The sequence below is a fragment of the Platalea leucorodia genome (genome assembly GCF_965183815.1).
Source record: "Platalea leucorodia genome assembly, chromosome: 2".
NCBI lineage: Eukaryota > Metazoa > Chordata > Aves > Pelecaniformes > Threskiornithidae > Platalea > Platalea leucorodia.
In genome coordinates this window covers 23,925,690-23,938,804 of record NC_138824.1, presented here as the reverse complement: position 1 = coordinate 23,938,804, position 13,115 = coordinate 23,925,690, and the positions used below count along the sequence as shown (strand labels likewise).

General features: G+C 43.2%; 1 protein-coding gene across 1 annotated transcript in view; it reads left to right on the top strand.

Annotated features, from left to right (window-relative positions):
* KATNAL1 (katanin catalytic subunit A1 like 1) overlaps positions 1–13,115 on the top strand; it is a 41,088-nt gene that overhangs the window by 14,000 nt on the left and 13,973 nt on the right. Inside the window, exons 5-6 of the mRNA XM_082304976.1 lie at positions 4,190–4,350; positions 6,312–6,480. Coding sequence (XP_082161102.1) covers positions 4,190–4,350; positions 6,312–6,480 — 330 coding nt within the window. The remainder of the gene's footprint in view (positions 1–4,189; positions 4,351–6,311; positions 6,481–13,115) is intronic.

Here is a 13,115-nt window from a genome sequence, read left to right as displayed (position 1 = left end):
TAGAAGTACAAGCTCTAGCGTAGCAAATAAAAGCTGGTGATGCCAAAGGTACAACAGTTGCCAGACTGTGAAATACAGAGGAACTCTCTGAAATGTTTTTTGGAACTACCACTCAAAGAGTGAACTCAACTCTTGGTCACTGTGTTCTACACCCATATGTTAGGATGTGTTTTCTGCTTGGTTACTGTAAATCCTTAGGGCTGGAGTGTCAAAACGAAGCCGTGGGGCCAGCCCCTGGGCTGAAAGGCTTTTTATCAGGCTTTCCAACATCACCCAATGCCCACGATGCTGCTTCTGTGGAGGAGGTGATGTGGCTGGTAGGGGCGGCTGGTGTACAGAGCGTGGGTCTGGGCAGCAGGCAGCTTCATGCTGTAGCTGAACCCAGCTAACATCCTGCCGTGCCCAGAGAGGCCAAGCTCTTCCCCACTTAGTCTTCCCTCCAGCTGCACCAGCTTCTCTCCCTCCTCTGCACCCTGCCATTCTTTGTCCTGGGATTCACCTGATCTCAGGGTAGTGAGCCAGTGCAGCTTGCTAACCCAGCAAAAGTGCCCTTTATTTTCTTTTTACCCTCCCAGGCTAATTTTCTGCAATTTTACCAAGCTGAATTACTGTATTGAGATGCCAGAATTGAATCCAGAAGAGCAGCAGCAGAGTGTGGTTGGGGAGAAAGAGTGAGGAGAAGCAAGATCTTTCTATTGGGCAGTGGTGAGCTGTTAACTCGGCCCATGCTATCTCCTGAACCTGCTTAAACATGAATCACCCAAAAGCTTTCTTCAGGTTCTCTAGAACCTGAGCTGGAGCCCCCTGAGGCCTCTAGCACCCCAGGGAAGGGTGTGATGGGGGGCAAAGAGACTGGGTGAGTCCAGATCAGTGATTTTCTTGTTTGCAGCTTTCCAAGGTTGCTGCAGAGTAGCACTGATCACTCCAAGGCAGTGCTCAGTCACCTCCGCAATTACGGCACAGCCCTTCTTGGCTCGCATCTGGGTTATTTGTTTCTCAGCTGCAAGAAACTCTTTCTGCACCTGTTCCATCTGACTTGATTTCTTTAAGGCCTCTACGAATTTATCAGCTGGTTTTCCTTTGTGGTCCTGTTGTTTGAGTACATTGCGGGGGTTTTGTTGGTTGGTTTGCCACTTACCGAGTGAGCCGTAAGGGTGTGTATTTCAGAGTTGGGTCTGCTCAGCTCTGGATAAGAGCTGGCCAGCAGCTGTTAGTCTGTTTTCAGTTTCAAACGCATCAAAGGCTCACTTTCTCTCAGTTTTCAGATACCATCCTCCTTGCTGGTCTAAGAGAGCTGAATGACAGCACTCCAGCCCTCAGTGCTGGCAAGTTGTTTTCCACCAACTTTTCCACATGTGAGAGGAGGAATCCTGTCTGTATTCCTGGAGCATGGGAGTAGGAAGCGTCTCTCTCTCGTGAGCGGTGCCCTGGAGGATTTATGCTGTATCGTTCCTTTGTACTTCACAGCAGTTGTTTGGCTGGATTTATTTTTGGACAGGAGGGATGCGTGTTAGACAGTTTGAAGGAACCAAGTTAGTAATCAATCACATTTGTAACTCAGCTGGAAGTTCTTGCACTGGGGGATATGTCTGCTGATTGTGTGATGAGAAAGCAAAGAGAGCAAAGCAGGGCAGGGGGGGCCATGTCAAGCATTGACTGTCTTTACTAGAGCAATCCTGCCTGAGCTGGATGTCCCGTGTCTTTGGAAAGATAGAGCTACCCCATCTGGAACAAGCAAGAAGGCTGCTTTGCCCTGTGAAATGATCAAGCTCTTCCCATACGTAAGGCTCTTTTTGTATAGATGCACACAGAGCTTCTGGAGAAGTAAAATCAGCGTTGCAAGAACTGTGCAGGGCCTTGGGGCTTTACCCTTCACTTTGCCTCTGTCCTTACTGGTATCTTGCTGACGATAGTCACATATATTCTTCTTATTAAACAGGGTTTTAAACCAGAGAAGAATTTCTTTGTGCTACTGAAATCTTCTAATTTGTCCTTGTAGTGGGAAAATTCCTGGAAAATATTATAGAGCAGAATGATACATTGCTGTGGGATGTACCTGGTAGTATTTTAGGAGAACTGTAGCTTCCAGAAAGAGGTGATGTGTGTTTGTTACTGAGTGCTGTCGATTTAATCCTTCATTCTTTTATACACCTCACCCACCAAACAGTTATGTCAGATAGCGCTTTCTGTCTTGACGCTGCCCCACCAAAAGTGGGGTCTGCTGCTGCTGTTTTGAATACGTAGAGTGGGGCAGGTGAGGAAAGACTCCGTTCTGAGAGGGGAAATGAGAGTGTGAGAGGGAAATGGGATGAGCAGGTGAAAATCAGGCTGGAAGAGGCATGCTTCTAAAAGTGCGCTGACAAGACGCAGCACCCTGTGTGTGCCCATCGAGGTTCGTTTCCAAGCACACAGGGAGACGGGGAGATCTCAGGCTAGTGGCCACATCTTTTTACCAGTAAGCACCATTAGGAAAAACAGTCATAAGACGTGATGCTGTTCAGTACTAGTTCCCTGATTTGCTGCTGTTATCATCTCAGCAGACAGGCTGGATTTGCAGACCTCCATTCTCCTGATCCTCTTGATTACTCAGACTCTGCACAGCAAAGAGAGTCTGGATTTCAGGCAACATCGTTGACATTTGTTGATACTGTCCTCAGTTGCCTTCCTCTGTTTGCCACAAAGCAAAGCCTTGTTGCAGCATTCCCAGGCAATATTTTTCCCAGCTCTTTTTCACGTGGACTCATGACATGAGCACAGCTGGGTGCCTGGTGTCTTTCCTTGGGTTTCTTGTGAGCTGACTTCAGATCCTGGCTTTTGATTCAGCCTTGCAGTGTATGCTAGTTGTAGCCTCACTCAATGGTGTGTCTGGTGGCAGCCTGCAAATATCCTCACCGTAGTGTTTCTTCATGAGAGCTTTTAGAGCCTATGTGCCTTTCCAGTGGATGGAAAGGTTCAGGATGTCTCTGTAGCTCCAGCTACAAGCCTGTAACAGGGAAGATTCACACTGGCCTAAGGTAATCCTAGCTGCAGAGTGCCAATGCTGATTTCCAGGCATGCACAGCAATGCATGAATTCATTTTAGCTGTGCACCAACGCTTCAGTGAAGAGGTGACATCTGGGTGTTATCACCCTCGAGCAGGTAAAAACCAAAGTAAGCATGGAGGTTGATCCTGCAGGATGGAAAGCATCACGGAGTGATAGGTGGAAGACTGGTAAGATGCAGTACAAGTGCACTCAGGTGAATCCTAGCACATCTTAACGCTAATGCACTGAAAGCTTATGCTTTTGAGCAAGAATGTACAATGCAGTTTCTGTCTGCTGGTGTGTACTAAGAACCGGTGACCTTAGCATACAAAACTTGAGCTTGTAACAAGCCATATCACTTAAAAACTTAGCAAATGCCTACACAGATTTTATTTTTCCTAGGCTTCACGGAAGAAAATTGAAATGAACAAGTATCAAGTAAATAATCTTGAAATTATTGCAGTAGTTCTAATTCCCTGACTAGTGGCAATAGAAACTTCAAGTATAAAATTAAGCTGCATAATTCTGCAATCTGATTTCTTTCTGAGACGTAATTTCCTCTCATTTTTATTTCACTTACTTTACTTATCATTTGAACTTATGCCATAGGGTGTTAAAGTTCCCATTTTCTGTTCTGATCTTTGCAATCCACCAAAGAATTGGCTTGTGTTTTGACTGTACGGTGATGTTGTGCCCCTCACAGAGTTAATTTTGTAATATTGTATTTTAATGATTTAGCCACTTTTATAACTAGGACCTTGGAGACTGTAATCAGAGAAGTTCTTTTATGCCAGAATAGTAGCAAATATGTCACAGATCTGCCAACAGCACCCTTACTAGTATAAAAGTGTGTGTGTGTGTGCATACATGTCAACATGCACACATAAATCTAAGCATCAGCACATGTTATGGAAGAGTGATCCCTGTGTTAGCAATCATGTCTGGTCATGACATTAACAAGCAGGAAGATGAACTCAACAGAGATTCAATTGTTTATGCTGTTGTTAAAGATCTGTTGTCAGCCTGATAGGTCTGGGGTTTGTGAATGGAAAGGCTTGGGAGTCCCTGCTTTTGAGGGCAGCATATGTTTTGAGGTACTTTCTGTGGTTTAAAAAAAAAAAGTTTGAATTGTAATGATTTTTAAATAATGTGTGTATTTCTCAAGGTCCGACAAGAATTAGTTGAAGAATATGAACAAGTTAAGAGCATTGTCAACACTTTAGAAAGTTTTAAAATGGACAGACCTGCAGATATCCCTGTATCCTGTCAAGATGAGCCTTTTAGAGATCCTGCTGTTTGGCCCCCTCCTGTTCCAGCTGAACACAGGTAATGAGAGGCTCAAGCAGAGTGGGTGGAATAAAGTTGAGTCACCATAATTTTATGTTCTTTTTTGAATGCATTTGTAACGTGAAAATCACATTTCATTTACCCCTTAGTCAACTGTAATAACGAATAAATATCATTCATTGGGGAAAAAAATAATTAAACTACAGTTGAATTTATTGCTGAAGTTCTAAAGCAAGTCACTCCTTTATTCTGGTAGGAGTGACTAGCTAAGTGCCTGGAACTAGAGTCTGCTGGAGAGGTAAGTGGGCCTTTGGTGATAGTTGCCTTTCTCATGTGCAGGGCGAAAACTTTTCCATTTCAGTTTATTTAAGTAGTTGAATTCATTGATGGCTGAGGAGTCAGTAAGGAGCTGGAACTGAAGGATCTTGAAGGACACAGTGGTTAGAAATCGCTCCCTAGCTACAGATAACATGACCTGTGTTTAATCCATTGGTTAGTTTTATTGCTAAACACGTTCTGCTATACATGGCATTTCTCTTCTGTAACCACCTTTAAGGTAACTTTAGTTAGCTAATAGTTTTCTGAAAATAGATGCTTGTGCGTTTTCTGAAATCCCTATTTTCACCCTAATGGAGCTTGACACAGGTTGTTGGAAACAACAAATCCAATTTAAAAACAAGAATAATATTTATCATGCCAACATTTTTCTAACATTATAATAGCAAAGAATTTTAATGTGTGTATACTCACATAAGCAAAGGAACAAAGTAAAATGAGAGATCTGGGTTAACAGAAAGAAACGCCAAGTTTATTTGTAAATTTATGTGCTTTATGATTATCAAACAAGCAGATCTTCGCTTTTCAAAAAGCCCTAAGAATATAATAACATAATAATATGTAACATAATACTAACACTGATGACTTTTGTGAGTGGTAGAAATGATTAGGAGACTTTTTGTGGTAACATTACATGAAGTGCAAGACGTATTTATTCTTGTATCTTTCTTAGAGGTAAAGGCCCAATAGTTCATCCGCTTTCTTAAGCTGAAATTTAAATCTTGGAAAATTAGCCACTCTTCTATGCCGTTAAGTTTGATGAAAACGTATACAAAGCAAAATGTAGCAGTAGTATCCGGCAGTGCATTTAAGTATGTACTCTTTTTAAGTCATATTCCAGGAAATTGGTTTTGGAGTTAGCAAATTTTGTGTTACTCAAACCAAGAATCAGTAGATTTAATAGGGGGCACTAATTAAAGTTGGGTGACATTGCTGGCCATTTATTTTAGTTCTATATTTCAAGTCCAATCCCTAGAGCAAAATGACTGTGATACCTCGTCTTAAAACCAAATTCTTTCTCCTCGTGCCACTGCTGAGTTCTCTTTGACATTGTGGATGATGCACGAAAGTGTAAGCGGTTGCAGTTCGGCTCTGTTTGCTTTCTAGGCAATTTTTACGTTTTGACATTTTCACACAGGGGAATGAAGTCAGAGGTAGGAAGATTGGTTTAAAATTCTCCCTCCTTTGTTTTGGGGCCTGTCAAAGCTATTAGCCAGCTTGCCTTTTTTTTTTTTTTTAAACCAGGAATGTCATCTGGTTGTGTAGAATTTGTGCATATGAATGTAGCCTAAAAAAATCTGGTTTGGAGTGAGAGGAAACTATAATTTGAAGACTTCTACTAAATTGTTTCCTCTTTTGTTACATGCATGTTGGTTTGTTGTAAGATTGGTTAGGAGTACTGATCTAATAGTATTGTTAATTTTCTTTTTTTCCACTGTTGAAACTTTTTTTTTCGTTTTGCATTTATTTCTTACTTTGGGTGTCAGACAGAACCAGGAATATGTTGCTGGATTTGCAGATACAGGGAGACACGACTTAGGGGCTTGTCAGCTTTAGTAATAATGCACGAAGGGAATTAATGAAACATTAGAATCCTTCCTTCTTAATGTTGCTCTTTTTTTGCTGTTTTTAGCATGTTTTTTGTTGTGGTTGCTTGTCGTTAGGGCTCCACCTCAGATAAAACGTCCCAACCGAGAAGTAAAACCTTTGAGGAAAGAATCACCAGGACTGCAGCCCCGCGGGCCTGCGGGCAGAGCACACGCGGTATCCAAGGGTGAGAAGTCTGCAGGCAGCCGTGAAAGGGAATCTAGAGCCAGAGGAAGAGATGACAAGGTAAGAAGTCGGAAAAAACTTGGGGCGGGGAAGGACTTATGATGCAGCAGGTGGCAAAGGGAAGCATTCTTATTTAATACAGATAATAATAAAAAGCCACAATAATCCCGTGTAAGGAAACTGGGTGCTTTCCTCTTGCCTCATGGACAAAGCATGTATCATGGGGATATTTAGTAATAATGACACCAAATTAAGGAAAGTTCTGTCATGTTTGCTCTGTCTTGATTTGAGATTTTTTGATAGGGAGGAAGCATGGTGACCTGTTGCTGGGGGTTTCTTGTCATCTCAGTTCATGAGCTTGACTCTAATCTGTCAATCAGTCCCATCCCCTCCTTCTCCCCCACCCTTTTTTTTTTTTTAAAAGGAATCCAATTCAGGTCTTTTGTAAAGATTTCCATGTGAAAAGTGCAAAAGTGAGACCAGTGCCCTTCTCTAGACTTTAAGCATTATGAATGGAGTTCCACAGTACCATGGCCTCTGCCATACCATAGTAAAATTTAGGTGTGCCTAGAAGCCCAGGACAGTTCTGTAAATGCATTGATGCTAGGTAAATCTGTGCCAAATTATTTGGAGTTGTATATTTGAAAATGATGTGACGAAGATGTAGTAAAAGCAAACTCTTAGCAACTTCCATTTTCTTTAGTTTATGAAAAGGGGGTTGTATTTATTATAGTGTTTAGGAAGATGCTTCTTGGAAAGGCTTTATTTTAAGAATAAAAACAACGAAATAAATTAGAATAAGTTGGAGATTCTTTTCTTTGAAGACCCATGAAAAAGAAGCAGCACTGAAATGAAAGAAAAGGAGAAACAGTGATTCACTATCAAGTAGTGATGTCAAAGGCAGGAGTGTTTTGTGGCTGAAAAAAATGTCTGTGTGCAAATTGCTTTTTCTGAGACACTTGCATTTTTAAATTTAACTGTGGAGTCAGTGCCAGGAACCCAAAGAATCTGTGGAATAATGATACAAGTTGAGAACGTACTGAGGCGGCTTTACTTTACTGACAGAGATACAAGAAGCCCCTTCCTATGGGGGTACACAGTATTGTACAGATCTTGATAGATGAATAACAAAATATTTAGGCCAGTTTTCTTCCAAATGAATTTGGTTAGTCCCTTCATGGCCCTTCTATTACAGGTTGCTTCTTCACAATGCAGAAAGAACTCAAAGATACTCTTTTTCCATCATGAAGTGCTTTTCTGATACACAGGAAAACTCTTAAGTAATCCCAGCCCCTATTACCATCAGTAGGTAGGGCCAGGCACATTTTCAGCAGTGCCACTGAGTGCACAGATCAAGTTTAATCATTTTAGAAATCTCTCTACCCTGGATCAGTAAGATTTAAAATAACAAGTGTGCATCCTGCAAGCTATAAAAAGCTCGTGAAGATCTGTAAAATTGTTTACAGTTTTGCCAGCTATATGAGGAATTGGAGTCACGGTGTGTGACAGGTTCACCAGATGTGTTTGTGTAAGGCAGCCTTCAAAGTCTTAGCTCTAATGAGGGTGAACTCTGCTCTCGAAGCTTTCCGGTGATGAGCATTATAGGGCTTTACTATAAGGAGCCCACAAGAACATGACTTGTACAATACTTGTCTCTGGGAATAATGCGATTAGCAACACTACTGCTGTGAGGCGGAGGAGTCGTCATGAAGGTGTTCCATTTAATATGATACATTTTAAACGCTACTCTTATCTGAATAAATTGGTCACTAGGTGGCAGAAGGAAAATATGTCTACTCTTCAAAAAATACCAACACATGCTCTTGTTTTTGCCTTTGTCTAGTTACTTGGCAGTTATTTTACTTTCTTTGTCTGGGGTATGTATGCAAAAATCACACCAGGTTACAAATTCTCACGTGTTGTACGATGATTTTTGTATGGGATCCATGATTTTCTTTTGAAGAAAATTTTGAATGAAAGAGGAAGTAGCCAGGCGTGGGAAGTGAAAGAAGTTAATGCAACTTTCCATAGTTTACATGGAGACATGCAAATAGGTTTAACATCCCTTTCAGTTTCATCCTTTCTTAGTTTGCAAGTGTTTGTGTTCTTCAGTTTCTGAACTAAAGCTACAAGGAGCTTACCTCTGTAGCCTAGTATGTTGAATCAAACAGGTTCGATAACTCTTCACGTTCAGTGAAAAATAATACGGCAAAATTGAAGCTTCAGACTAGGTAACTAGATACCTCTTTTCTCATAAAAAATATTTCAGCTCTGTAGTTCTTGGGTTTGGGTGCTTGGCTAGGACTACTTAGAACATGTAATGAACTTGGATGCGATTCCCATTTCTTAAGATGTTGGTTGCAGTGTAATAGGTTGTACGCTGTCCTGGCTATAATATCACAATGCAAGACGCGTATTTATTTGTGATATTTTTTAAGATAAATATAGCTATAGTATGTATGTTTTAGAAATATTTTGTCTCACTTTACACTTCTTTCACCGTTTCTCCTCCCCAGACCATATAATCTTTTCAATCTGACTGTAACCATCTTGGGATAAGGAGTTTTAACCTGACTAAAATGACCTTTTGTAGTGCTATATAAAATAATTTTGAACTGCAACCCACCAGATGGTGTTTATCCACTTAAGCCCTTATATTTACATGTTCCTTTTTCTAAAATACTGCTTTCAAGTGCTTCTTCCTTCTTAGTTCCACTGGAAATTATTAGGCTTGTTCTCAAGGTACCTTCTTCTGGATCATTGCCAAGAATTTTAGCTTCTGTTCAGTAGTTCAATTTAAAGAGGCAGCATGAATGCTACCTGTATGTCTTTTAGAAATTGCATAATACCATATCTAAGCACTAGAACACTTTTTTAGGAGCACTCTTTAGATTATTTTAGATTGCCAGTGAATGAGGACAGTAGAACTTGCGAAGGATGTGAAATAGCCAAGGGCTGTGCTGCCATATCAGTGAAGTGAGTATTAAAATCAATGAAGATATGACTTAATTTAATTTTTTTTTGCTTGATTATTCTGATGTGCGTCATCAGAAACAAAGGCCAGGTAGATTACAAGAATATGGATGTGACATGAAGTAGTTGTATTTAGGTGGAGGCATAGACCTCCATGCATTGGTACTGGAAGGCTGCATAATCTCCATCTGAGAATGCTGAAAGGACTGGTAGGTGAAATTGCAGCGTTGGGAGCAGAGATTTCCAGTAAAATTTATTGGGTCTGCTGTTGTCTTACGTGAATGGTGAGTTGTGTTGACATGCCTGTATTTAGAAGGGGAAAGGAAAAGTGATCCAGGCAATTGGAGTTGTTGATTTTACCTAAACAGTATGCAAAATTTTACAACAAATCTAGAATGGACGAAAAGCGAAAGACTTGAGACTAACGGGAAAGTGGAATAAAGTGAAATATGATTTCTTAAGCAAAGGTGTTGCCTTTGCCAGTGCTTTCTTTAGAGTTCTAGTTAAACTCTTAAGGGAAAGAAACTCATCTACCTGGATGCCACATGGGAAGTAATTAATTAATCTAGTGAGCGTGTGGTGCAGAAGAACTGTAAGGTGGGGACGAATTAGGCAGCAAGGGGAATGTAAACAAGTGGTACTGAAAGAAAAAGTATCGGTCAACTGCAAATATTTTATGGATTTCCTCAAGAGTAGAGATTGACTTTTGTGTTATATTAAATTAATGACCCTGGCACAAAAAAGAGGCATTTGCTAATTAAATTTGCTGATCACACCAAGTTGGGAAGCACCATCACCAGAAGAGGCGAATGAGGCTGTTGTACAGGAGGAATTGGATGACTCCCTGCTGGAGTCATGGAAACGGGATAACGTTCAGCGGCGCAGAGCAGCAGGCTGTGTACTTGGAGACTACAATAAAAATTTCTGCTAGAAGCTGGGAGCTCAGCAGTGCAGGGGAAGAAAGATTTGGACCTATCAGCAGAAATCGGATCAGGCTGAACTTTCATTTGGCACATCGCCTTTTCCTGGCGCTGATGGGAAGGGCTGGCTGCCCGAGTGAGGCGCAGCCAGGTGCCACCTTTGGCTTTGGCAGCGAGGGGCGGAGAGTGCGTCTGGCAGTTGTTCGGTGTTCGTGTGTAGTGGGAAGAGCCTGCAGGATGGCAAGGTGTCGTCCGGACCCGGCTCTGGTCACTGCAGCCACCGGGGTTATCCTACATGATTGATCTGTTTGAGGTTGAGTGCAAGGTGGCAGTATGAGACAGCCATGGAAACGAATGTAAGCGAAATCCTAGGCCCAGTTTGTTGAGGTGTTACCAGCAGAAAGAAGAGATACCCGTGCTGTTAGGGGCGGCCCTGGTGAGACAGCAGCTGGAGTATTTTGCATGCATTTCTACAACCGTGCTCAAGAAAGATGTGTTAATATTAGAAGGGGGGGGGGGGGAAGGGGTTGCCAAAGTGAACAGGTAATTGTGTTCAGCTTGTGTCCAAGAGGAGACTTGCTTGGTTTGGTAAATGAAGGCAGAGCACACGCATGGTGCAAGTGCGTCAGGGCGGTGGACACATCAGCGAGACAACTGCGGAAACTGATGCACAAACTTAGCACAAGAGTAGAAATACTTTCATTTTGGAAATAACGTTTCTGTTCCAGTGGGTTAGTACAGGTCTGACAGCTCTTCCTGATGGAAAGCCCAGAAAATTTCGAAACTTAATTTTTAAGTCAGAACTTGGTTGGCTGAGGAGAAGGCTATGTGATGGGATGGCCAAGGGGACTTGGTGGGAGCAGTCTCTTGCAGTCCTGTATACCTCTGGCCGTTGGCATACGATCTTAGAGAGAAGCCATTGCAGCACCTTAATTTAAAGCTGTTTTGGGAAAGTAATTCCAGGACAAGAGATGAGGATATGACTAGAAAAATTATGCTTACTCCTACTGCCTGGATTCAGTGACAATTTTTTTTAAATTATTTTTTCGACTCTCTGCTCAGTTACCTGCTGATTGAGGACTGCATGTTGGACCAGTTTGGGACCAACATTAATAATCTTATTACATGTGAAAACTGTAAATACTTTAAACCTTGGTTTAATTCCGGAACTGAAAAAAACCCTGAAACATTCAGTGTCACTAAAACGACAGGCACGGTGATGCTGAGAGCACATCTCCCCGTTGCCTGCCCTCCTCCCTCCGCTGGCGAGCCAGGCCGCAGGCATGGCACCAGTAAGCGCGGCGGGGGCCGGCAGCGGGGGTTTCGGGGCCCGGCCCCGGGCGCGGCCGGCGGGGAGGCGGCCGGGGGCGGGGAGGCGCCGCCACCCGCGGCGGAGGGGCCGGGGCCGGGGCCGTGCTGCCGCCCGGCGGCGGCGCGGAGCTGCCGGCGCCCTCCTTGCCACGGGGCGTTTTTTTCCCCTTTTATGTCTTTTTTTTCCTTTTTTTTTTTTTCCGCTTCTTCGAGCTGCGCCACGGCGGGCCCGGCGTGGCCTGCATTGCCCGGCCTGGCCGCGCACCGCCTTCCCGGCCCGGCGAGCAGGCTGCGCGCCCATCTGCCGGCCGGCCTCGGGTGCGGGGCTTGAGCTGCTGCTGCTCCAGCCTCCTCCACAGAGCGCTGCAGCCACCCGCCCTGCCCTCGCCTGCTTCTTAAAGCCTGCCTTAGCTCTGTTTCACCCAGAAAAAAACCAAAACATCCGATTTGTTTTGAGATGTGCAGAAAAATTCTCCCACCAGTCCATAGCAGAGGGACAGGAGAGAAGTGTGTAACAAAGACAGCAAATACCTTTCACTTCATTGTAATTTTTTTTCTTTCTTCTTTTATGGTTACATTTGGATTCCATTTTCTCTCTCCTGAAATCATCTGAAGTCTACAGGGCTTTTTTTCTCCGCTTCCTTTTTATGCCAGACCATTACATTTTTGACACCAGCTTTTTGTCTAAACACAACTTTCAGCTTCATTTCCATTGCAAAAAAACTGATCTGGGAGTACTAAACAACACAGAGGTCACTTGGAAGCAAGAAAGAAAAATAGTGGGAAGATAAACTGCTCCCTCGCAGGCCTCGTGAGCGAACGGCAGCGGGGAGGGGTGTAATCGCTACCTTTTTCTTTTTCCACTGCGAGGCTATTTGTGTGTCTCCAGCTGCCTCTCAGCCCGCCTTTGCCTAGGCTGCTTTTGTCCAGCCAGCTGGGATTCTTTAACTCGCTGCTGATAGTGTTTAGAAGCTGAGTTAAGAGCCCTAAAGTAGCTCCCTACACACTCGCCTCGGTTAAAAACAGCGCAGCTGCTTTCCAGGCACCGCCAAACGCTGCCGTTGAGCTGGGAGGGGAAGCGGTTTTCTTCTGAAGTGGGAGAGGAGGAGCGTGAGCCCTGATGCTTCAAAGGGAAAATGTTACTTCACCCCGAGAAGCTTAACGGCGCTGTGGAAGTATTAACCAGAAACCCTCGGCCGTTGGGGGCAGTGGCAGTGTCGCTGAATGAGCATTGGCGTGCTGCAGAAATTATTGTAGTTCAAAGAAGCCTGGGTGACTTGGGAGCTTCTTTAGGGCTTTTGGTGCAGCCCTTAAATAGATACGACCTTTTAAAAGCATTTTAACTGTTTATGGAGCTGGCCTGTGAATGAAAGGAGGGAATAGGTAGTTTGCAGTTGAGGAAAGGAGAAATTGCTGGGCAGGAAGGCTTTAATTAAACAAGGGGAGAGAATCTTCTCGGTTTTCCTCCGTCAAAGACAATGGGTGTAACAG